This window comes from Brassica napus, chromosome C7 (genome assembly GCF_020379485.1).
Source record: "Brassica napus cultivar Da-Ae chromosome C7, Da-Ae, whole genome shotgun sequence".
Lineage (NCBI taxonomy): Eukaryota > Viridiplantae > Streptophyta > Magnoliopsida > Brassicales > Brassicaceae > Brassica > Brassica napus.
The window spans coordinates 22,965,812-22,991,735 of NC_063450.1; the positions used below are offsets into that span (position 1 = coordinate 22,965,812).

The 25,924-nt window shown below is 33.2% G+C and overlaps 1 protein-coding gene, 1 non-coding gene and 1 pseudogene across 2 annotated transcripts; 1 reads left to right on the forward strand and 2 right to left on the reverse strand.

Annotated features, from left to right (window-relative positions):
- Positions 1–207: 207 nt before the first annotated feature.
- On the forward strand, positions 208–4,157 carry LOC106430680 (receptor-like kinase TMK2). The gene is made up of 2 exons (XM_013871451.3): positions 208–2,447; positions 2,534–4,157. Exons 1-2 carry the CDS (start codon positions 263–265, stop codon positions 3,022–3,024), a joined length of 2,676 nt encoding a protein of 891 aa, XP_013726905.2. The 5' UTR covers positions 208–262; the 3' UTR covers positions 3,025–4,157.
- Positions 4,158–21,334: 17,177 nt separating this feature from the next.
- Positions 21,335–21,413, reverse strand: LOC125590979 (annotated as a pseudogene).
- Positions 21,414–21,505: 92 nt separating this feature from the next.
- Positions 21,506–21,591, reverse strand: LOC125590978. The gene has a single exon (XR_007326973.1). It is a non-coding gene; the product is annotated as a small nucleolar RNA Z159/U59 (small nucleolar RNA).
- Between the last annotated feature and the right edge of the window lie 4,333 nt (positions 21,592–25,924).

The window sequence follows — 25,924 nt, forward strand, 5'->3', positions numbered from 1 at the left end:
AATCTTACTATTTAGTAAAGAGAGATAAGAGATATAGCATTTCCCTCCCTTAAATAAGTCAAATTTGATTTTTTTTTTTTCTTGCTTGAATTTGGGAAAATTTGATATTTCCAAAGCAATAAATCTACCGTTTCGTTTCCACCTTGCTCACTAAACAAGAACAATATCTCCACAAAATAAACTCCTTCCTTAACTATCTCTCTCTGTGCACCCTTCAAAGTTTAAAACCCTCTACTCAACGCCTCCTTTGTTTGTAACGCTGATGAAGATGACCATCATCGTGAATGTTTTGTTTTGTTTCCTTTGTGCCATCGCCTTGGTGTCCGCGCAACCAAGTCCTGATCTAGCCACCATGAACGCTCTAAGAGACTCCCTCAAGTTTCCGAAAGACTCCTCCTGGACAGGACCGGATCCTTGTAAGTGGAGCGGTGTACAGTGCGACAGAAGCAACCGAATCACTCGGATACAGATCGGTAATAAAGGAATATCTGGAACGTTAACTTCTGATCTCAACACTCTCTCGTCTTTAACTGTTTTCGAAGTCATGGGCAACAAGTTAACCGGAGGGATACCTAGTCTCGCTGGTTTAAACGCGTTGCAAACGATCAACGCTCATGACAATAGCTTCACTTCGATCTCTGCTGATATCTTCACCGGTTTGACGTCTCTTCAACATGTGTACCTTGACGGTAACCCGTTTAGTCCTTGGGAGATTCCTATGAGTTTAAAGAGTGCAACTTCTCTAGTAGACTTCTCTGCCGCTAACTGTTTTCTTTCCGGGAAGATTCCGGATTTTCTCGGCGGACAAACGTTCCCTAGCTTGCAGAAGCTGCGCCTGTCTTCCAACTCGCTCTCCGGTGAACTTCCGTTGAGCTTTGCTAACTCACCTGTTCAAACTCTGTTGCTCAACGGGCAAACCCCGCAAAAGCTCAACGGGTCAATCTCAGTTCTACAGAACATGACTTCTTTAACCGAGGTGTCCCTGCAAGGAAACGCCTTCTCAGGTCCATTACCGGACATGTCTGGTCTTGTCTCTCTGACAAAGTTCAACGTCAGGGAGAATCAGCTCACCGGTTTGGTTCCATCTTCTTTCACCGAGTTGCAATCTCTTGCTGTGGTGAATATGACTAATAATCTTTTTCAAGGATCAACACCAACCTTCAAGGCTAAAAACATTGCGGTTGATATAACTCCAAGGCTCAACAGTTTCTGTTTAGATTCTCCCGGTGTGCCTTGTGATCCACGCGTCAACAGCTTGCTTGCTATCGTTGAAGCGTTTGGTTACCCTGTGAGATTTGCGCAGAGCTGGAAAGGAAACGATCCTTGTAGCAGTAAAAACGTGTGGGTGGGCATAACTTGCACCGGAGCTGACATCACGGTTATCAACTTCAAAGGGATGGGTCTCAAGGGAACTATCTCTCCACGCTTTGCGGATCTTACTTCTCTTAGGGTTATCAATCTCTCTCAGAACAATCTCACCGGTGTTATTCCACAGGAACTCACTAAGTTGAGTAGCTTGGCAACTCTAGATGTTTCCAACAATCAGTTGTATGGCAAGGTACCTGTGTTTGGTCCTAATGTCTTGATCACTACTGGGAACCCTGACCTAGGAAAAGATGATCCTGGACATGCTTCTGATTCTTCCGGAAGTAATGCTGGGACAGTTGTGGGTTCTGTTTTTGGAGTTGTGTTGGGTTTGCTTCTTATGGGTTTGATTATTTTCTTAGTGGTCAAGAAAAGGAAGCAAAATCGGAAGAAGTATCCACAACAACATTCTGGTGAAGAAGATGCACTCAAGATCACAATAGATAATCTTTGTGCTGGTGGAAGTGAAAGTGGTAGCAACGGTCTTTTAGTGGAACCTGAGAACCCTGTGATGCCAATACAAATACTGAGGGATGCTACCGATAATTTCAACGAGAAGAATATACTTGGGAGAGGTGGATTTGGAATAGTTTACAAGGGTGAATTGCCATCTGGGAAGACCGTTGCGGTGAAGAGAATGGAATCTTCGGTTATAAGTGGAAAGGGTTTGGATGAGTTTAAGTCAGAGATTGCTGTTCTAACCAAAGTTCGTCATCGGAATCTAGTGAAAGTTGAAGGTTATTGCTTAGAGTCCAACGAGAGACTTCTGGTTTATGAATACATGCCGCTAGGAACTTTGAGTAGTCATCTTTTTAACTGGCAGGAAGAAGGGTTACAACCTCTAGAGTGGTCTAGACGTTTGATTATTGCATCGGATGTGGCTAAAGGAGTAGAGTATTTGCATAGTCAAGCCCATCAAAGTTTCATACATAGAGATCTCAAGCCATCCAACATTCTTCTTGGGGATGATATGCGTGCCAGAGTTGCTGACTTTGGTTTAGTCCGGCTTGCGCCAGAAGGCACACAATCGATTGAGACTAAAATTGCTGGGACTTTTGGTTATCTTGCCCCAGAGTATGCAGGTATGGTTTTAATGCTTATGTCTTTTGTTACTTGTACTTTAACTCACCAAAATCAAAACAATGAGATCTTGATCATTTCGTTGCAGTGACCGGACGAGTTACAACAAAGGTCGATGTTTACAGTTTTGGAGTCATTCTCATGGAGCTACTAACCGGTAGAAAAGCTCTTGACGTGAAAAGATCTGAGGAAGATGTGCACCTTGTCACATGGTTTAGGAGAATGCTCATCAACAAAGACTCATTCCCAAAGGCCATTGACGCATCAATTGACGTCAACGAAGAGACACTCCCAAGCATCAATAAAGTAGCTGAGCTTGCCTGTCATTGCTCTGCCAGGGAACCACATCAGAGACCAGACATGAGTCATGTGGTTAGAGTGTTGGCCTCACTCCTTGACCAGTGGAAACCAGATGAAGATATCTCTGGAAATGACTATGATGCACCTCCTCCTCCTCTTTTGGAGATGATACAGGGAACTAGCAATGATTCATCTTTCTTTGGAGATAATTCTTTGACGAGTATACCTTCGCGACCTCGCCAGATTGACAACACATTCAACACAGGACAAGGGAGGTAAGTGTGTTAGAGAATTCGATGAAGGAAAAATTAATGTTTTGTTGCTGGATGAGATCTTGTTTTAAGGTTGCGGATTGTGAATATCTCTCTTTGGTACCTTGATTCTCAAGTTAGGTTTCCTTTTTGCGGGAATGAAACCTGTGTGCTTAAATGAACGTGTCATGGTCTACTACAATTATATCTTGCACATCCTATACATTTAGATCATTTTAGAGTGAGCATTGCCCCCATTGACTCCTGAATTCAGTTTTATTGATTGATGTATTATTTGACAAAACTGTTATTTCGATTTTATGATGTGATCTTTGTTTACTTGTACGATTCTTTAGACGTTATATACACTAGATAAAAAGCTGCGCTACGCCGCGGAGTATTACAACACGAAATTTCTTTTGTTAGGTATCAAAATCAGAAAAGCTTGAAATTTATACAATATAAAAATCTACGAAAAAGCAACAATCAGCAAACTATTAGCCATCGGAAAAGTTCTGAAGCCTTTGTGTTTTCCTCTTTTGTACTCATGAATTGATGCAGTTAGCGATCCAACCATTTTCCTTCAGATATTTCTCTGATTAAAATTTCTTGTTGTTTGTTCACTAATTTTTTTTTTATCTTTGGTCACATTTTGTGTTACCTTCTGTTAGGAACAAAGTTTGAAAAGCGTACCATACGGAATTATATATGTTTCTACGCTTATAAATTGTATTAGTGGTTATTTATAACTAATGTTAATACTTGATTGTTAGATTAACTTCTTATCTACAACTTTGACATAAAAAATTGAAGTGCTTCATGATGGTTTCTCTGAGATGAAACATAAAAGGGAAAATCATTGCTCTATTCATCTTGTATATTGTGCTATACATACACTGTGTAAATATTATAAATACTCTGAAGTTGTAAACATAAACCACCATGGAAAGTTTAGTAACAGTATAAAGTATGTAAACAAACTAGAGTATTCTTCCCTCAATATGTTGGCGCCAACAACAAAGTTGAAGGACTTGCAGTGTGGCTGCGATCTCCCTGACCAAATACAAATAAGCTCACTTATTTTGAAGTTGGTCATGCAAGCTTGGCTCTACTCTGTTTGGAAAGAGCGGAATCATCGATTTCACTCACACTACAAGAAAACACATGCTTAACGACGAAAATTAACGAGGAAAAACAATCCTCGTAAATTTGCGTCGAGTTTACGACGAATTTACGTGAAAAACTAAAGTCATCGTTATTTCCTCGTAACGTAACGACAAAACTGTTTCGTCGTAAAGTGGATGTAATTTTACAAGTATTTTACGAGGAAAAACTATTTCCTCGTAAATACGACGTAAATTTTGCGTGGTATTTACGAGGGAATAGTTTACGTGTATTTAGCGAGGAAATTTTTGAATCCACCAACTTCATAGGTGTTACACGTTTTTTTTGCCCACCTAATTAATTTTCGTCGTAAATTCATAGCAAAATTACAACTACCAGATTCGAATTTTCCTATAAATATGGATGTTTGAACATCATTTTAAACACACCAACAACAAAAAACGTGAAAGAAAAAAAATGGCTGGCTCCGGGACTATTTACGAGTTGCGGAAGTGGATGTATATGCATAGAGATGCTAACGGGAGAGTGACGAAAGAATACCTTGCGGGTCTGGAGACATTTATGCATCAAGCAGATTCAACACCGCTCGCCCAAGAAAGTGGTAAGATGTTCTGTCCTTGTCGGAAATGCAACAATTCGAAACTGGCAAACCGTGAAAATGTTTGGAAGCATTTAATAAATAGAGGTTTCACGGCAAATTACTATATCTGGTTTCAACATGGAGAAGGTTTTAATTATGATCAGAATGAAGCTAGTAGTAGTAATAGCAATTTTCAGGAAAAAGAACCGGTTGATCATCATTTGCATAATGAACATAGTTACCATCAGGAGGAGATGGTAGATTATGATAGGGTTCATGATATGGTAGCTGATGCATTCGTAGCTCATGATGAAGATGAAGAACCTAATATAGATGCAAAAAAGTTTTACGAAATGTTAAACGCGGCGAATCAACCACTTTACAGTGGTTGTAGAGAAGGTCTCTCTAAATTGTCGTTAGCTGCTAGAATGATGAATATTAAAACTGATCACAATCTACCTGAAAGTTGCATGAACGAATGGGCGGACTTGTTTAAAGAGTATTTGCCGGAAGACAATGTGTCTGCTGATTCTTATTATGAGATTCAGAAACTGGTTTATAGTCTTGGGTTGCCTTCGGAGATGATAGATGTTTGCATCGACAACTGCATGATCTATTGGGGAGATGATGAGAAGCTAGAAGAATGTCGATTCTGCAAGAAGCCACGATTCAAGCCGCAAGGACGGGGACGTAATAGGGTACCGTACCAAAGGATGTGGTACCTACCAATTACAGACAGATTGAAAAGATTGTATCAATCAGAGCAGACTGCTGGAAAGATGAGATGGCATGCCGAGCATACTCAGACGGATGGTGAGATGACTCATCCATCAGATGCAAGAGCCTGGAAACATTTCAACAAAGTACATCCAGATTTCGCTAGCAATATCCGGAATGTGTATCTCGGATTATGCACAGATGGATTTAGTCCGTTCGGAATGTCAGGGAGACAATATTCATTGTGGCCAGTCTTTCTTACTCCATACAACCTGCCACCGGAGATGTGCATGCAACGGGAGTTACTATTCTTGACCATATTAATACCTGGTCCGAACCATCCAAAAAGGTCCCTGGATGTTTTCCTACAACCACTGATAAAAGAGTTGAAGGATTTGTGGTCAACAGGGGTGAGGACGTATGACTGTTCAACGAAGACGAATTTTACGATGCGAGCGATGCTTTTGTGGACCATAAGTGATTTCCCTGCCTATGGGATGTTGTCTGGATGGACTACACATGGGAGATTAGCTTGTCCATATTGTAATGGAACGACAGATGCGTTTCAACTGAAGAATGGTAGGAAGACAAGTTGGTTTGATTGTCACCGTCGATTTCTTCCCATTGGCCATCCTTACCGAAGAAACAAGAATTTGTTTAGGCACAAAAGGGTTGTGAGAGACACTCCTCCTCCATATCTAACTGGAGAACAAATTGAAGCGCAAATCGACTACTACGGAGCTAACGAAACAGTTCGTTGGGGTGGTAATTGGCATGTCCCTCGTAATATGCCAGATTCTTACGGTGTTCATCACAACTGGCACAAGAAGAGTATATTTTGGGAGTTGCCATATTGGAAGGATCTTCTTCTGCGCCACAACCTCGATGTGATGCATATAGAGAAGAATTTCTTTGAGAACATCATGAATACAATATTGAATGTCCCAGGGAAGACAAAAGACAACATAAAATCGAGGTTGGACTTGCCGGATATTTGCTCAAGAAGCGAGTTACATATTAAAAGCAATGGACAAGTTCCCGTTCCGATATTCAGATTATCTTCAGAAAAAAAGTCGGTGTTGTTCAACTGGGTGGCATCAGAAGTGAAGTTCCCCGATGGGTATGTTTCGAATCTCTCTAGATGTGTTGAAAAGGGTCAAAAGTTCTCCGGGATGAAGAGTCATGATTGTCATGTATTTATGCAACGACTACTGCCCTTTGCATTTGCGGAGCTACTTCCAACAAACGTACATGAAGCACTTGCAGGTACGTAGTGTATTATATCACAATAATTTACAAAATAATATATGACTAACAATGTGTTTAATTTTTTTTTGAATATAAAAGGCATTGGAGCATTTTTCAGGGATCTGAGCACACGCACTCTTAAAGAAGAAGTTGTGGAACAGCTTCAGGAGAACATTCCCATCTTATTGTGCAACTTGGAGAAGATATTCCTCCCGGATTTTTTGACGTCATGGAGCATCTAGCTGTCCACCTCCCATATGAGGCATTGCTTCGTGGACCTGTACATTACAGATGGATGTATCAGTATGAGCGAACCATGAAATATTTGAAGGGAAAAGCAAAGAACCTCGCCAAAGTTGAAGGTTCTATAATTGCTGGAAGTTTGACGGAAGAAGTTTCTCACTTCACATCGTACTACTTTGCGTCAAAAGTACGTACACGGAGAAGAGCTCCAAGAAGATATGATGATGGTGGTGTTGCGCCAACATATGCAGTTGCTGGTGTTCCAGACATCTTTAGCCAGATTGGGCGACTCGGTGGGAAGTCTAAAGAGGTTTGGTGGTCGAGTGAACAAGACGCTCATAGTGCACACACCTATATTCTACTCAATTGCGAAGATCCATTGATGCGTTATTTTGAAAGGTAACATATATTGACACTTCGAAACACATATAAGTATAATTAATTGTATAATTGCGAGAGATTCATTCCTATAAAATGTGATTTTACAGCCTATTTGTTTCTCAAGTCGAAGAAACATTTCCTGGTATATCCACAAGTGACGTAGACAAAAGGAAAGATCAACACTTCATTAAGTGGTTGCGGAATCAGGTATTAACTAAAACTTTTTTTTCATACATTATCTGTATTTCATTAACATTCTCTTTATTTTTGCAGGTTGATTATGACGACGACGATGCAGATTATCCTAAGTGGTTACACGAAGTAATTCAATCTCCACTTGTAAAGGTCACCACATCACAGATGTATTTCACACGAGGCTATACTTTTCATACATATGACTATGGTAGACAGCGGGCGACCAGTAACTATGGAATATGTGTGAAAGGGGAAACAGATTTCTACGGGATCTTGACGGAGATTATTGAAGTCGAATTTCCAGGGATACTGAAGCTGAAATGCGTCCTCTTCAAATGTGAATGGTTCGACCCCGTCGTCAACAGAGGTGTTCGGTCTAACAAATTCGGTGTAGTTGATGTCAACGGTGGACGAAGGTACAACAAATTCGAGCCTTTCATCTTAGCTTCACAAGCAGACCAAGTTAGCTTCCTTCCATACCCTCGGATGAGAGATTCAGGTATAAATTGGTTAGCAGTAATCAAAGTTACACCTCGAGGACGAATCATCAGTGGAGAAGAACCACCATTGCAAGAAGAACAGATAAATGAAGTTGAGGAACCTGAACAAGAAATTGATGACATCCTTCTCATTGATCCGCATAATCACGAGTACGAAGATCTTACCGATGATGCCACAGACGAAGCTGTTGAAGACGAGTTTAATGAAAATGATGATGTTTCTAGTGATGACGAGAATGTCGATGTATCCGATTGATGTATTTGTTTTATGAATAAGATGAGAGAGTTTGTTTTATGAATAAGATAATGTGGGGTTTGTTTTATGAATAAGGTAATGTGGGAGTTTGTTTTATGAATAAGCAAATGTGGGAATTGTGGTTTGGAATGGAAATAAAGATGGGGTTTGGAATATATGAAGTAGAAAATAAGGAATATGGGGTTTGGGGTTTCGGGTTTCGGGTTTTGGATTCTAGGGATTTAAACATAACAGTCGTTAATTCCACGTAAGCTTAAATCGTCGTAAAGTCCTCGTATTCCAACGAGTAAATAACGACGAAGGACTCGTTAATTCCACGTAGGACTAAATCGTCGTAAATACCACGTAGGATGAATTCGTCGCAAAAACCACGTAGGATGAAATCGTCGTAAATATAATGTAACAAAACGAGGAAATAACGACGAAACCTAAAAATAAATATGGGGTTTGGAATATATGAAGTAGAAAATAAGGAATATGGAATTTGGGGTTTGGGGTTTCAGGTTTCGGGTTTCGGGTTTGGGGTTTGGGGTTTCGGGTTTTGGGGTGTCGGGTTTTGGATTTCGGGTTTCGGGTTTTGGGTTTTTGGTTTCGGGTTTGGGGTTTCGGGTTTAGGGGTTCGGGGTTTCGGGTTTCGGGTTTTGGATTTCGAGTTTCGAGTTTCGGGTTTCGGGTTTCGGGTTTAGGGTTCTAGGGATTTAACCATAACACTCGTTAAAAATAACGACGAAACTTAAAATTAAATATGGGGTTTGGAATATATGAAGTAGAAAATTAAAGATGGGGGTTTGGGTTTCGGGTTTCGGGTTTCGGGTTTGGGGGTTGGGGTTTGGGGTTTCGGGTATGGGGTTTCGGGTTTCGGGTTTGGGTTTCGGGTTTCGGGGTTTCGGGTTTCGGATTCTAGGGATTTAAACATAACACTCGTTAATTCCACGTAAGCACAAATCGTCGTAAAGTCCTCGTAGGATGAAATCGTCGTAACTACCACGTAAAATGATTTAAACAAAACACTCGTTAATTCCACGTAAGCACAAATCGTCGTAAAGACCACGTAAACGGATTTATACATAAACCCATTAATTCCACGTAAGTACAAATCGTCGTAAATATCTCGTAGTGTACAAACTTGAAAAAAAAAAGAAAAGGAGAGAAATACCAGATTAACATGTGGCAAGACTTCCAGCAATTATAATACGTAAGTCTCGCCCACATGAATTCTAATATCTTCTCCTTTTCCTATTTTTTTCAAATATTTATAATTTGAATAGGATTTTTTTGAGGATTGTGATTTGAGATAAGGTGTGATTTGGGAGTTTGTGTGTGGTTTGAGAGTGAGAGTTGTGGGTATATTTATAGGAAAGCAAGCCTCGTTAATTCCTCGTAAGGTAAATCGTCGTTAATACCTCGTATAAAAAAACACGGGCCTTTGTGATTCCTCGCAATTTCCTCGTAAAAAAAAAGACGGGCCTTTGTAACTGCTCGCTATTTCGTCGTAAACTTACGAGGAATTTGCGACGATATGTAATCTTATATATACACCCGAGCGCTCACTCTTTCTTTCCTCTCTACTTCCTCTCTACTTCCTCTCCATTTCGTAGCAATGGTAAGCCTCTCTGATTCCTCTCTAATTTGGTTAGTTTAGGATAGATTAGGTGGTTAGTATAGGGAATTTAGATAGGTTTGCGGATTTTATGTTATTTAGTGTTGATTAGGTGGATAATGTTGGGAAATATATTGTTGATGTTAATTTTAAAAATTTCATTTTTTCCCAGGTTCGAAAAGGAAGACTTACTGCCCATTACAGAGAGATCTTCGGTGAGCCGGGTAGTCGTTTAGACCCGGCCTCTTCTTCCGCTCCCAGTTCTTCGGGCCAGGAGACTGTCCCCGAGACTCAGTACACTCAGAGAGTCTCTGGGTCTACTTCTTCTAGTGCACCATCGGCTCCTCATGTGCCTCCTCCGATGCCTCCTCCTGTGCCTCCTCCGATGGCACCTCCGATGGTCGCCGATATTCATCCTGATCTGATGGTGCCTCCGAGTGCTCCTTACTCGCAGTACACTGTAGAGGACATTCTCAGTCTGCCAGGCAGAGAAGGTTTACCAGTCATCGACCCAGACCGACCGGACGGAACGTTGTGGTATGTTGCATTAATTTTTTTTTAATTCGTTTAAATTTCTTTTATAACATTAAAAATAATTTATATTTTAAATTTGTATTTTCCAGGTGGGGGGTTGACGGATGTCTTGCATCGGACGTAACCGACACGATCAAGGGTTACTTCTCCATGGCACATCCAAACTGGAGTAAGACGCCTCACTACGTCAGAAAGACGTGGTTCAAAATTTACGCTGTAAGTTTCTATTAATTAATTATATATATTTTAATTTTTTCATGATTTATATATATACTTTCTAAAAAACTAATTGTTAATTTATTTTTTCCAACAGCAAAAATATAATTGGGCCTTGGGGATCACTGAGAGGGTGAGGAAGAAGTTTAACGCGAAAGCGAAAGTTCGCTTGTTGGACACGGTCTCCAACTGGAAGGGTGACTGGATCGTGAAGGGGTATGAGCGTGGCAAACCCGCTGAGCTCACCACGGATGTGTGGGATGGCCTCATCCGTTATTGGCGCCTTCCTGATTCCATTAGAATCGCCCAGGCTTGCTCTAACTCCCGTAACACGGTCGATGAGCACGGGAACGGGCCGATGCTTCACACTACGGGCCAAAAACCCCACGCCGGTGTCCGTTTGGAAATGGTAATTAAATATTTTATTAAATAATTTTTTTAATACATATATTAATTTATTCTAACTTTCTTAACTGTTTTTTAGGCCAAAGAGACGGGACATCTCCCGTCTCTTATGGAACTTTACGAGAGGACCCACAAGAACAAGGCGGGCGTATTTGTAGATGGCAAGTCCGAGCAAATCTACAACGACGTAGTTGCTCGGGTTGAAGACCGCCAGACTCAGCTGACCCAGCAGTCTACCGACGGATTACCCGTCACCTTATCCACACTTGAAGTGGATAAGATTTACGAGGAGGTAATTTTTTAAAAAATTAATTTTTAATTATTCATTTAATTTAACTTTAAATTTTTACTTACAATATTTATTTTTTGTTTTTAAGGTTGTCCCTAAAAAAAGGGACGGACGTTGGGTATTGGTTCCGTCAACGATGTTCCGAGAGCGACATCGTCTTATGGTCAGCGACGGGATGATGAAGTCACGGAGCTGCGTAGAGAGTCCGCTCAGCTGCGTAACGAGTTGACCGCGACAAAATCTCGTATGGGTGGAGTCGAGGGCTTCTTGGACGTTATTGCGGCCACAAATCCGGAATGGGAGTCCATGTTGAGGAACATGCGACAACAACATCCCATTCAAGGCGAGCTATCCGACGTACATAACGAGGCGGATGTTACGAGGAGGAGTGATGAATTCTACCGGGCGATGAACGACCCTTAGTTTTTTTTTTTGGTTGTTGTATTATATAAATTCAAAACTTATTTATATATAAAAGATTTTCATATTGATTTATTTTTATTTTGAATTTTAATTTATTATTAAATTAAATAATTTTAATTATTTTTTTAATTATGTTTTTAAATTCTGTAAAATAATAAAAACGAAGTAAATTCGTAGCCAATGTACGACCTCTTTACGTGGGAACCTTACGAGGAAATGACGAGAAACATTTAACGAGTATTTTACGAGGAATCATTTACGAGGAAATAACGAGGAAAAGTTTACGACCATTTTACGAGGAAATCATTTCGTGGTTGTTACGTGTATTTTGCGAGGAAACTCTTTCAAGGTATTTACGTGTAGGTTACGAGGAACTATTTTCGAGGTATTATAGCGACGTCCTTACGTGGAATATTGACGTGGTCTTTACGACGAATCGTCCTACTTCGTCTTTACGACGAAATATATTCCTCGCTAAGTTACGACGAATTAGCGAGGAAATATGTGTTACGACAGACGTGTAACGAGCAAACGCGTTTTCTCGCCTCTTTTACGACGAATTAGCGAGGAAAACCGCCCTCGTTAAGATTATGTTTTCTTGTAGTGTCATCGCTATCTCAATCAACAACGTAAGGGACGGGCCTTCATTTGAAAATCTCCCAAACAGTGAGAGCTTAGCTATATCTTTTCTTTTCCCGAGTTATACCGGCCGTCTAGCGATTAAGAAAGTTTATTACTCTCTACATAGTTTGGTGATTCTCAAACTTACTTATTGATTTTTGTTTTCTTCTCACTATTGTCTATCGTTGCTCTTCTCTCTCTGTCATTCATCCTTGCTTGATGAATGGTCTCAGGTGACACACCCCTGTCAAGAATAACTAATATTTTGGTTGAGTAGACTAAGAACACAATATAAGAAACGTATCATGGCAGTTAATTTCAAATAAGTGATGTTCTTGTTAGTTACACCAAGGATATCTGAACTCAAAGACCATAAATGTTTTAATTGAAATACGTACAACATACTTTGTAAAACAAACAGAAGGTCAATCCACCAGCGGCTTAGATGAAGTTAATATATCCTACAAAAGTCGCACACACAAAAAGGAACTCCAAATAATCACTTCTAGAGTAATTCATAAAACATAAATCAAAATCACTTATCAGATCAAATAAAATCAGTAGAGAGCAGTAGATTCATAAACCTAACATGTATCTAGAGGTGAATAAAGTCCATGAATATCCAAACTGTACAGACTTCCATTTGCATGAAACAAAAGGTTCCTTAAACATAAGCATAACTGAGAAGTTCTCAGGGACAGAAGCACAAGCAAATGAGAAAGCAAAGTTCATAATGTAATTACTTATGGAGAAGAGAACTCTTTGATGTCATCATCATCATCATGAAAAGAATCACAGATTTCGTGAGGGAGAAGAAGAATATTTCAATTGCGCCTTTCAATGTGACTATGTGGGACAAAGCTTAAAGTTGTGGATTCTATAGGCATGAACACATCTTGCTAAATCGCTTCTACATTCATCAGCGACTCTTTGATTGGAGTTTGAAGGTGGCGAAGATGAATCCAAACGGAGGATCAACCGATCAGAGCAAAAATAAATCCTGAAAAAAACTCACTCAGAAAAGAAAAAGACGTCGACAAGAAAAAAGTCATTGAGAAAGGAAGATTGTTTATGTGTATAAATTAAATGTTTTCATTGGTTTTTAAGTTTTTTCATTTAACGACATCTCATGTCCTCAAAGCTTTAAAAATCGGAGGTGTCAATAGCTGGAAAGAACATTGCTCCATTATTGTGTTGATTAATTGCCAGAATTACAAACTAAGAACTCAAGATATGCAAAATCAAGCCCTTTTTCAAAAAAAGAAAAAAAATGCAAAATCATAAACTATAATTATGTAACTATAATACATACATAACTAGAGCTTGACCTGCACGCCCGTACGGCTGTTTGTCTTCATTTAAATAGATATTGATATATTTTCTTACATGTTTAGTAGTTTATATAATTCTATAATTATATTTTGACACGTACTTTCAAAGAACATGATAATTTATTGTTGACACAATTTTAATTAATAAAAAGTATAACAATATACATAAGTTATACTCCCTCTGTTTTGTTTGATGTTTAATTTAATAATAACCATAAAATAATAAATCATTTTATTATAGTATTATGATTGTTTTTTGCATATATTGTTTGAGATTTATTTTATAACTAAAACTTGTTTTCACACATAAGTTCAAGTTAATATTTGTATTTTATAATCATGGTGCATAGATGAGTTGTTATAAATTTTATGCTAAGGATTAGACAAAATATAATACATAAACATTTAAACTGAACACAATCCAAAATAAGAAATGAAAAGTAAAAAGAAATGAAAGTTAAATATACCAATCGAATCAATATACATGTTTTTATGTACTAATTTAATGTTTTATTAAATTTGTCTTTAAAATTTTGTTTTTCTACGATTTTTAAAAATGAAAACATTCTATTTTATAAATCTCGTTTTTATTTACACTTAAAAAATATTAAAAATAATATTAAATACTCTTTTACAATTTTGTTTAAGATTCTAGAAAAGGTAAATTATTGGCATATAACCTATTACAATTATCTTATGTTTAGAATTTCAAAAAAAAGAATATTACTATCAAATAATTATTTTAGTTATTAATAAATATTGCTATTTTTTGCAACTCGTATCAATACTAATTTTACACTTCTTTTGTTAATTAAAAATAATATCAAATAAATTTTTACAATTCTCTTTTGGTTAGAACTTAAAAATATTATACAAATTTCATTTGTTTATGATTTTTTTTATAAAAAAGGAAAACAACTATCAAATATTCTTTTACAGTTTTGTAGTATTTTTGAAAAGGAAATTAATATTACATAATCTTTTACTATTATATTGTGTCTAGGATTTAAAAAAAATAAAATTTCTATCGAATAACTATTTCCAGTTAATATTAACTATTTTAAGAGTTACAATTTTCAAAATTCATTTTTTCAGTATTATTAATATTTTTAAATTTTTTCTTGTTAATTGAATAATTGTTATTATCATGTTTATAATTAATTGTTTTTTTAAAAAAAATTACTATTAAATAAAAGTTTACAATTCTCTCTAGTCACGATTAAAAAAAAAAAGGGGGAAAAGTCTTAGTTGGTTAAGATTAACAAAGAATTTTCTTATGGAAATCTCTTTTATTTAAGATTTAGGAAAAGAAGAAATTATTTTCACATAATGGAAGTTTTTATTGACACATTCACAATCTAACTTTTTAATTGAAACACATATCACAATCATATCAAGTGAAATATTTGAACTTAATTTTGGTTTATATTTTTTAACAAAAAATTATTAAAAAGTAAAGTTAGTTAATTGTAAGAAAAATAAGATTACTTTTACGTTTTTATTTTATTTAGACTTTTAAAAAGGAAACTAATTATTTTATTTCTTTCAGATTTTTATACAGCTATTTTATTTTAATAGAAAAATTATGTTTAATTATTTATATATTTTGTCTTATACATACAAAGGCATATTTATCATATTCACACATACTCATGTACGACAACAACATCAAAATTAAAAGTTATGTTAGCATCATAAGATATAATAAGGATAATAAAAAGTTGAGTTGTATCAAAAATATTTTTAAAAAATACTCAGGTAATACTTTTCATGTAAATACTATTCTGTTTTGTAAAAATAATACGTAGAAGCTTAAACCAAAATATAGATGTGAAATATTTGTAGCTATTCTTTCATAATTTTTAACATACAATTATCTATTAAAAAGAAAAGTTATTTACTTATAATAAAATAATAAAAGTAATTTTGCAATTTTCTTTTAATTATGCTTTTAAAAAGTAATATTATTTATTTTAAAGTTAGTTTTTCTTCATGTTTTCATTAAATAATTTATTGTACTTGTAGGATTTTACAATTTATTTTTGTTTAACGTTTTTTTTTCTTAAAAGTTAATGTTTATCTTTTATATTTTTTTGAAAATAATAATAACAATGATAATAATAATAATAATAATAATAATAGTAATAATAAGACTATTAAATAATATTTATAATTAATTTTTAAGAAAAGTCATTTTTATTATTTTAGTAAATATATTTTTGATTATGATATAGTTTAGCACATATCACATTTTTAAATATATAACTACCATGTGTCACAATCATGTTAATTAGCAATTTTGAAAAACCAAGCTCAATATAATCTTTTGTAATTATATTTTCATTAAAAGTTTAGAAAAAAAAAATTATATTAAATAAATTGTTTTCAAATCTATTTTTTAGGATTTTGAAAAAGGATTTTTTAAAAAAAAAGTTACTACTAAATTTTTTAAAATCTTTTTTACTATTAAATAATTTTTAGAAGTAGCTTTTTTCATAATTCGTTTTTATTATCTTTTTATATATATTTTTAATCATTATATATTTAAACACATGTCACAATATTAAAAGGTGTTGTTTGGAGAAATTTGTGTAGAGTTTATAAATTTTAAAAGTTGTTAGATTTTAAAAGTTACGTGGATTAAGAAAATATATATAAGTTGACTTACAAAATTTGATCATAGCTTTTCTAGATTTCTACTTCATGAATTTATATTATTTATTTCTATCATTCATTTTGTAAATTAAATATATTGTTAAGAAATTTAAAATACATTGTTTAGGATTTTAAAAATAAATAAAGGAATAATTAAAATTTAAATATTTTTTAAAAAACTTTTAAAGAGAATTTCGAAAAAAGTTTGAAAAACTTAAAAATTAAAATTTTGAAAAATGTTTCAAAAACAAAATTGTGAATAATGTATAATTCGAAAACTATATACTCCTTCTGTTCCTAAATGTAGGATGTTTAAAAAAAAAATGTTTCAATATATAAGATGTTTTTATTTTTCTATGTAACTTTTACTTTATTAAAAACTGTGCAACCAATCATATTTAATAATCCATTTTGTAATTGGTTGAATATCATTGATTTATAGTTTTAATGTTGTTTTCTAGACAATAATTAACTTTTCTTAATATGTGTGTTTTTAACTAAACATCCTATATTTAGGAACATAGGGAGTATATTTTATTTTTATTTAATGATAAACAATAAAATATAATAATACATTCAAAAAGGTAATTATATAAAACGTAATGAATTATAATTTTGGACATATAATTTGGGTTGAATGTGCAAAAAATATTTGGTAAGAATGATTATTTTATTTTCTAGACTTTTCGATCACACATGCTTCGATTGGTGACAACTAGATAAATGAAAAAAATCGAAAATAAAATTTCATTTGAAGAATTGAAAAATAAAAAATTGAAATTTATGTTCATGTTGTTCTTCATCAAAATTGCAAAGGAATATTTTTCTTTATAAATTCATTCATCTTTGAGGAATTTAGAGAAAACGTGTGGTATCTACTTATTAATAATTTGAAAAACAAATCAACATAACTGGTATAAATTTTGAAGAACAAAAAATTCACCATAAATTTGTTCCTTCAACATGGTCACCAATTGGAGCCATAGATTTTATAAATTTCATGGATAAAGTTATGTCTTATGAGTAAAATGGAGAGAGTTCATCTCCTAATAAGTAATAACATTAGATTTAGAATTAATAATAATTAAATTTTTTGAATAAAAAGAGATTTTAATGGATATTAAAAATTCTCAAACTAATAACAAAAGATTTTACTAAAATTGTTAAAATCAATAAACCAATAATAATGAAATCTTAAAATATTCAAAGTTCACGAAAATTCATTTGCTAATAACAAAAGATTTTACTGCTTCTGTTTTGGTAATTCATTTTTTTCTAATTTTTAGAAGTAGTTTTTTTGTTTGATATACGTTTCTATGGAATGTTGTCTAGATTCCTGTTTGAGCATAGGAACAAAAATAGAAAGGGAAAGACAAATAAATATCCCTTTGAAAGATTTTGTGTATCCAAGAGAAGGAAGATTAACAGCCTGACTAGTTTCACCGCTACCATCCGCAAACACAGTTTTTGTGGTTGGTAGCGGTTGAGAGCGTTTCGAAACAATCATACAAACCGTTACAAATCGTTTTAGACCGCTCCGAACCTCTTAAAATCAAAAACTGGTTCTAGCTAGCGTTTGCGGTTGCGGTTGAAAAAGAAAAAAAAATTATTTTCAAAATTATTTTAAAATAGAAATATTATAAATAAAAATATAAAAATATTTTATATATTAATTAAAATTCACAAATAGTATCATAATTTATATTTTATTAAAACTTTAAACTAACTATTTATTATAATTTTTAAACATTAATATACACACATATATAAATATATACACATATATAAAAAGAAATAAAATATATTTTTCAAAATTTTAAATATAAATCTTCAAAACAAATTTTATTAAAATTATAACTTTCAACTAATTTAAAATTTTTATAAATAAACATAATATTTTTATTCATCATATTATATTGATAATTATTATATTTTATTATAATAATATGTTTTTATATTTTTATAATGTTATAATATTTTAATATGAGTAATTTATTATTAAACCGCTGCAATATCTTATAATCAACCGGTCACAAATATCCAGCAAACGCAACAATTTTCAAACGTTGTGCCAGTTATACAAAACGCTTAATAACGCTTGCAACCGCAACCACCCGCATCCACAAACTCTTGCACCCGCAACCGTGACTGCTGCGTTTGAACCAGTCGGGAGGGATCACTTGCGGACCCATTCAGAGAAATGTGAGTTCATATGACACCACATAAATTCCATGACCCTAGAGCTGGGAATTTGGGTCATTACCCGCGGATCCGGCCCCGTTTGACCCGCCGCGGAGCGGGTGTGGATCGATCGATTTACAAATTTCAGCATGCGGGTGCGGGTGCGGGTTGAGTCGATTTTTAGCAGGGCGGGTGTGGATCAACCAAATTTGAGTCGCGGATACCCGCCGACCCGCAAAATAAAAAAAAAATATTATTTTTTCTAATTTTTTTTTAAATAAATAAAAATAAAAATAAAAATATGTAAAAATATATATATATTAATGAAAATTATATAATTTAAATTATAAATGTATAATTTTTATTATAAACAGTAATTAATTGATAATAAAAATAATTATTTATTAAATTTAATATTATCTGCGGGTCCCGCGGGTTACCCGCAATCTTAGCGGGGCGGGTGCGGGTTTACGATTTTTCTTTCGCGGGTTATGCGGGTCAGAATTTTGAGTTTAAAAATTAGAGTCAATCCGCGGGTTGGCGGATCATGCGGGGCGGGTTGACCCGCGAACCCAGCCCTACATGAACCCCTAAGTGTATGTAAAATCTTTAAGGGATCAACATCATTTTTGATTAAATTTATCTGTTGAACCCTCTAAAATCAGTAGTCAAATCTAGTATTGACCCTATAATATATTTATTATGATATTTTGACCCCAGTTAAAATTGAAGTCTTAGTCCCTGGAATAGCATTTTCCTTGACATTTGGTACAAAACATACGATAGTGAGTAGCAGATCCTTGGGTTTGTTACCATGTACGATAGTTTCAATACCTTCCCCATTTTCAACATTCTCATTTTCTATTTTTAACATTCAACATCATCTTTTTTCTCTGCCACCTAATTTATTCAACACTCATTTCATTCTAAACTTTTACAATAGTTTGTTTTAAAAAATTCAACACCCTACTCCACAACTCTTTAATCATATTTTTTGTTTTTTACAACATAATAATTACATATTAATAACTTAAAAACTAAAATAACATAACTTTTAATAATATTTATTTTAAATTATTATAATTAGCGTACTTTTTAAAATGATTATTATTAGGATTCATTTAACAAAAAGAGAAGGAATAAAACACTTAATTAGTTGATTATAAAGAAAAAACGATGTTTTTTTCTGTATCTAAATGAAATGAGAGTAGTCTCTATTTATAGATATAAAAAATATTGAATTTTGAAATAATTTTTATATTTTTTAAAAGAAATTATTATACAATAAATGCATTTAAATTATTGGGTGATGATAAAAAGAAACAAAAAAAATCTGCACAGCCAACCAAAAAACGACACTTGACAATGCCATGCAAAAAAACATAAGTTTCAACAGGTAAAACTTTGCGATAAGTTTCAACAGGTGAAACTTTGCGACAAGTGTTAATGCCACCTAGATTAACTCAAATACCATGTTGCAAAGGTTTCAATGGTGGAAACTAGGCCTGGGCGTTTGGGTCTTCGGGCCGGTTTCTTTCGGGTCCGGTTTTTTCGGGTCCTAAATATTTAGACCCAATAGATACTTAGAAATTTTCGGTTCGGGTTCGGATCGGTTCTTTTCGGATCCGGGTCGGTTCGGGTCTATAATTAAAATACACATAATTTTTCGGGTCCGGATCGGATTCGGGTATTTAGGATCTGAAAAAGACATAACATATCTAATTCCATCAAATTTAGTTGATATTTGTCATATATATCTAAAATTTTAAAATAATTTAAATGAAATTATTAATAATTAAAATAAAACATTTTTAAACTCTAAATTTTACATTTTAAAGCTTCATATTGTAAAAATATTATAAAATAATAATAAATGTTGTTAACAAAAGATATTTCAACTAAATCATAAAATAATATATATAAAATATAACACAAAAACATCATAGTTTTATATACATGTTTTTAAGTCGGGTACAAATCGGTTCTTATCGGATCAGATCTATTCGGGTCAGGTTTTTTCGGATCCGAATCTATTCGGATCGGTTCCTTTCGGTTCCGGATCTATTCGGGTAAAAAAAATTACACCCAAAAGATACTTATAAATTTTCGGTCCGGATCCAGGTCGGATATTTTTGGGTCGATTCCGGCTCGGGTTTTCGGGTCCAGGTTAAATTGCCCACGCCTCGTTGAAACTGATTTTCAAGTCTGATTGCGGAAAATCACAATTTTGGTTTTAACGTAAATCACAATTTTGGTTAACGTAAATCACAATTTTGTTCGAGTTATAGTTTAAACAAACTGTATCTTCAATATGTGTTTGACATGTTTCCTTCTCCATAGTACATTCGGTTCCAACAACAATCCCGGTTTTCGCATATCCTTGCTCGTTTGTAAATTGTAGCTGAATCTTTCCTTTTTTTCATTATGAATTTTTGTGGAACGATGCTAGTTTGCGTATAAACATTCAAATGACTAACTGCACCGTTATTACAGTTTGTGCTGTTAAGGGATTACAGTTATTTTGTGTTATGGAACAAAATAATCAATAGCTTTTAGGTTACAGACTTAAAGTTACTAGCTTACTCATTGTTCTGTCCAAAAGATATGTTACTCAGTTTACGGGATTAAAAGAGAAACAAACTCTTTGTATTCTCTTATAAAAGAGATAAAGAGACTAATATATATGACACATTTGGACAGAAAACCAATGACCTGCAGAAAACGAGTTCCAAATACCAAAAGATGGGTCAGAAACTTGTTTGGCACCGCAAATTGTTTACATTGATTACTTTATATACTTCGAAATTGAATAAAGAAAACACAAGAAGTCTTTTTCGAAACTCTTCAGTTCAGGTCTCCAATTTTTTTCAGCACATTGAAATCTCAGGAGAACGAAAGTTTTGACATCATCAGAGGATGAACCCAGAAAACACCTTTTAAATTAACACCAAAAACAATTATTTTCAGAAAATATCAGTAAAACATAACAAAAAAAAAGTTTAAAAGATTGCCTCCACTCAGTTCAGGTCTCCATAAATTTTCCGCAAGATGAATCTCGGAAGAACGAAAGTTATGTTTTGATCATCATCGGAGGCAATTGAAAAAAAAAAACAAATTTAACATGGCAGAGACAGGCTGGGCAGAGAAGATGGATTCGAGATAAAACTAATCAAAACAAACAAACTGATGAAAGAAAGACATTAATACGAATCTCAATAGAAGATGAAGGTTAAGATTGTGTTGGATTTACGACCTAAACCATCATCACTTCGGTATTTATATGCCACTGGAATGTGGGAGGCAGAGTTGTGAGTAAACCCTAGCTTAATCTTTGGGTCATCTCGGCCTATAATGGGCTTTTATTACTTGGGTTATCGAGTGTACCTATATTAGCCCATGATATTTTTCCTTTGAATTATTTATTTATTTTTCGTAACTTTTTGAGTTTTGAAATCAAAATAAGCTAATCAGTTTCTAAATAATAATAATAATAACTAGACCTGAGACGGATCGGATATCCGGATAATTTTAAGGTATCCGGATCTTTATCCGACGGATCCATAATTTTACTATCCTTATCCGGATCCGGAGTTCTTGGATATCCGGGTGTCGGATATCCTTCTAAAAATTGTAATATCCGGCGGATATCCGGATCCGGATTTGGATCTTTAAAAAAATAAAAAAAATAATATTAATAAACATAAAATATTAAAAAAATAAAAAATAAAAAATATATAATGTTTTTAATTATTTCTATGTATAATATTACAAAATTTACATATACTATTATAAAAATAAAAATATATTAAATAAAGTTAGTTTTTATATATAGATATTACTAATTTTGAAATAGTTATTAATAAAACTTACGGATCCGGATATCCGATATTACTAATTTTGAAATAGTTATTAATAAAACTTACGGATCCGGATATCCGGACTGAAAAATCAAGATATCCGGATCCGGATCCGGATTTGACGGATCCAATATTTTAGTATCCGGATCCGGATTCGGCTCCTCCAGATATCCGAATTTTCGGATCGAATCTCAGATCGAATCCGGATCTCGGATAAAAGTCTCAGGCCTAATAATAACAACCTGTTGGCGAGTGAGGCTTGGGTATCCAAAGCATCGTCCTGAAAATTCACTTCTTCATCGTTCTATATAATGTTTGGCTTTGTACTGAGGATATATATTGGGGTCTGTTTATTATTGATGTATGGTTGTATCAAACTCCTGTATTTGATTTGAATCAATAATTACACTGGAGAAAAACAATCATAATCATACTTACAATAAGAATGACGTAGTTTATTTAAGAAAAATTCAAAGCTCTTTTTAGTTTATCTTCACAAAAATAACACTTAATAAAAAAATAACTAAAATAAATTTTATTAAATGGTAAAAATATATTTTTATCCTATGGTTAACTAATCTAGACTTATGGTTTAGAGTTTAAAGGTTGAGTTTTGATGATAGGGTTTTTAAAAAATAAAAAATTAAAATTAAAATTTTTGAAATAAAAAGAGGTTATTTTGGTCATTTTCTTCTTTGAGAGCTATTTTGTGACAAAAATTTAAAAATGGTTATTTGAGAAAATTGCATTTTATTTAAATATACTTTTATGGATGCGATCAATAATATTTATTGAAATACTTATTTGAGAAACAAATATAATTATAGTTTGCAACAGATTGTTCTCGATTAGTGAAAGATGGTTTCGGAACCACAAGAATGATCCGCCCATAAGACTTCAATATTTTTAGCGGAAAACTCAAATATTTTTAGCGGGAGTTAGAAGACTTTCAAAGAAGTCTTATCTAGACCCTAACTAAACATTTCATAAAATCAAATTAAACTTAAAAAGTGTTTACTTTACAAATAAATAAACACATATAGGTAAAATTTTAATTTTTCAAAAAAACATTTAAGCTTTCCAAAATCTAACCCTAAGAATACATACAACACAATAACATATGTTGCCAACCTTTTTTTTTTCTTTCTTTGAAACGAATGTTGTCAACCCCTAAGCCAAAGAATATCATGATTAACTATTTTCACTCGTCTATGTTGAAAACTATTCAATTTTTTACATCTTAATTTATATCACTTAAAATTGTTTATAATTATATTATTTTAATTTTTCACTTGCCAAAATTTTTTTTTAAAAAAATTATAAATTATTTTTTAAGATCAGCTATACCAGAAGACTTTCATGGACGTCGTACAATATCCCAGAAGACTCAGAAGAGTTTTCGGGGCTATATTCGTAAAAATGAGTTTTGTTTTTTTGTTTGGTCGGGACTGTCTGTAAATTCACAAGGCTTTTGGGTTACTTTTGCATTTGATTCAAGTTTGAGTATACTTTTGCAATCAAAGTAAAGTTTTGAGTCATATTTGGTAAATTCCCCTAAATACAATTACGTAAGTAGATTTTTTTTTTTAGTTGTATTATATATTTTTTTACTAAAATGATTTACTGACCGATAAATGATGTCAAATTTTGGATGGACTGAAAATAAATAAATACTAGGAAAAATGGGTTGCCAAAATATTTTCAGTAGATTTGAATGAAATAAATATAAAGAAGAAAATTTAGGAACAACTTATTGATTTAAAGAAAACTAGATCTCGACCCACGCAACCGCGCGAGTTTTTGTTTTCATTTATTTTTATATAAATATTTTATTTTCAATTCTAAATTGATATATATTATAATATATATGTGTCTATCAATTTTTAAAACATAATAAGTTTACGGTATATTTTTTTCATTGAATAGATTGTTTCAAACTTTAACATGTATTTGTATCTCTTCTATATATATATTTCTGGATTATTATTTCATTATAAAAATAGTAACTATATATATAAAGATTAATAAAATATTGTTTTATTGTCATATTCAAGGATATTGTAACATTTCACAAATTTAGAAAGTTTTTAAAAAATTAAACTTTTCGCTTCATAGATTTATATTATCGAGTAAATAATTAAACATTTAGTTTTTATTTAATTTTTAAAATAAACTATATAGTTTAAAATTTGCTTTCATTGGTTTAAGGTAGTAAAGATTAATCATTGTTAGATAATATAGTTTTTTTTTATTTAAAAAAAAATATTTATAATTTTAAAAGTTAACATCGATAAATATTTAAATATTTAACATATGGAGATATAGTATTACAACATTAAATTATATCTATTTAATTTATACTATCTATAAATCCAATAAATCATCTATTGTTTAAATTCAATTATTGATAACCCAATAAAAAATTTTGGTATGCTCCAAATTTAAATGATAAGATTAGAGATTAAATGTAACATGACTTTCTAGGAATATATCCATTAGGTCCATTTTTTAAAAAAATCACACATGAATCAAGGTTGTGACTTCTATTTTAATATATAAGATAATGGACTTGTGTCAAATTTGAAAAAAAAAAAGAAAGAAGAAAATATATAGGGATAATAAACCAATTTATTAATTATTAATTTTGAATTAAAAATTATGTAATTTAATAACCTCAAATCCATCAACGTGGGTATTTTAATATCTCTTTGAATATCAAATCCATCATATACTAATCACAGGGTGGGGCCAATTATTGATATAATAATTATGCCACTAACCCAACGTACTTTTGTCATAAAGTATTATTTATGACTTTTATTGTAAAGAGATTGTAAAAAAGATGAAAAGGGAAGTACCTAGAGTTATATATTCATGGCACCGCAAAGCTTTTGAAGTTCAAGGCATCACGAGATACAACGAGCTATGGAAATTTTGATTCCGACCAAAGGAATTCTCAAGACCGAGGCTCTCAAAAAGGTTTCGTATTTTCGTTAACCCCTTTAGTTTTTGCATACCTACTGTTGTTCGAATTGAAATTCTTGCTTGATATGCATTATGCATAACTAAACCCTTTTTTTTCCGGACGAGAAAAAGCTTTTGTTATGTAATGATTTAGGTTGATGTTGTGTAATACGGATGTAGTTGTGAATTATAACTTGTGATCTGTGAGACAGTACATCTTTGAAACGACGGCATACCCAAGAGAGCATGAAGAGCTCAAGAAACTACGTGAAGCTACGGTCCACAAGTATGGAAAATTGTAAGTCTGACTACAAACTCCCTTGAGTCCATGTTTGAATGAACCGTCATTGACTTTGAGCTAATATCTTGTGAGGGTGTACATGATCACACCCTTGTTCTTTCTATCAATTGCAAGTTTTATAACGTCAAGATGCTTATCCTAGACATGTTCGCACCTTGTATCTTCAAACTTTGAAACATAAGTCATTTTCAATTTTTTTTTTTTTTTTGTAAAATCTTATTTCAAGTGTAAACACAACTAGCTATTTTTAACATTTGCGTTCACACTAACTAAAAGACTTACGTTTCCAAGTGTAAACAACTAGCT

Bases quoted from the DNA above. Each gene is read 5' to 3' on its own strand.
- LOC106430680 (XM_013871451.3), top strand. From the start codon at position 263: ATGAAGATGACCATCATCGTGAATGTTTTGTTTTGTTTCCTTTGTGCC. The intron at 2,448-2,533 runs GTATGGTTTTAA...ATTTCGTTGCAG, and splicing joins TCTTGCCCCAGAGTATGCAG to TGACCGGACGAGTTACAACA.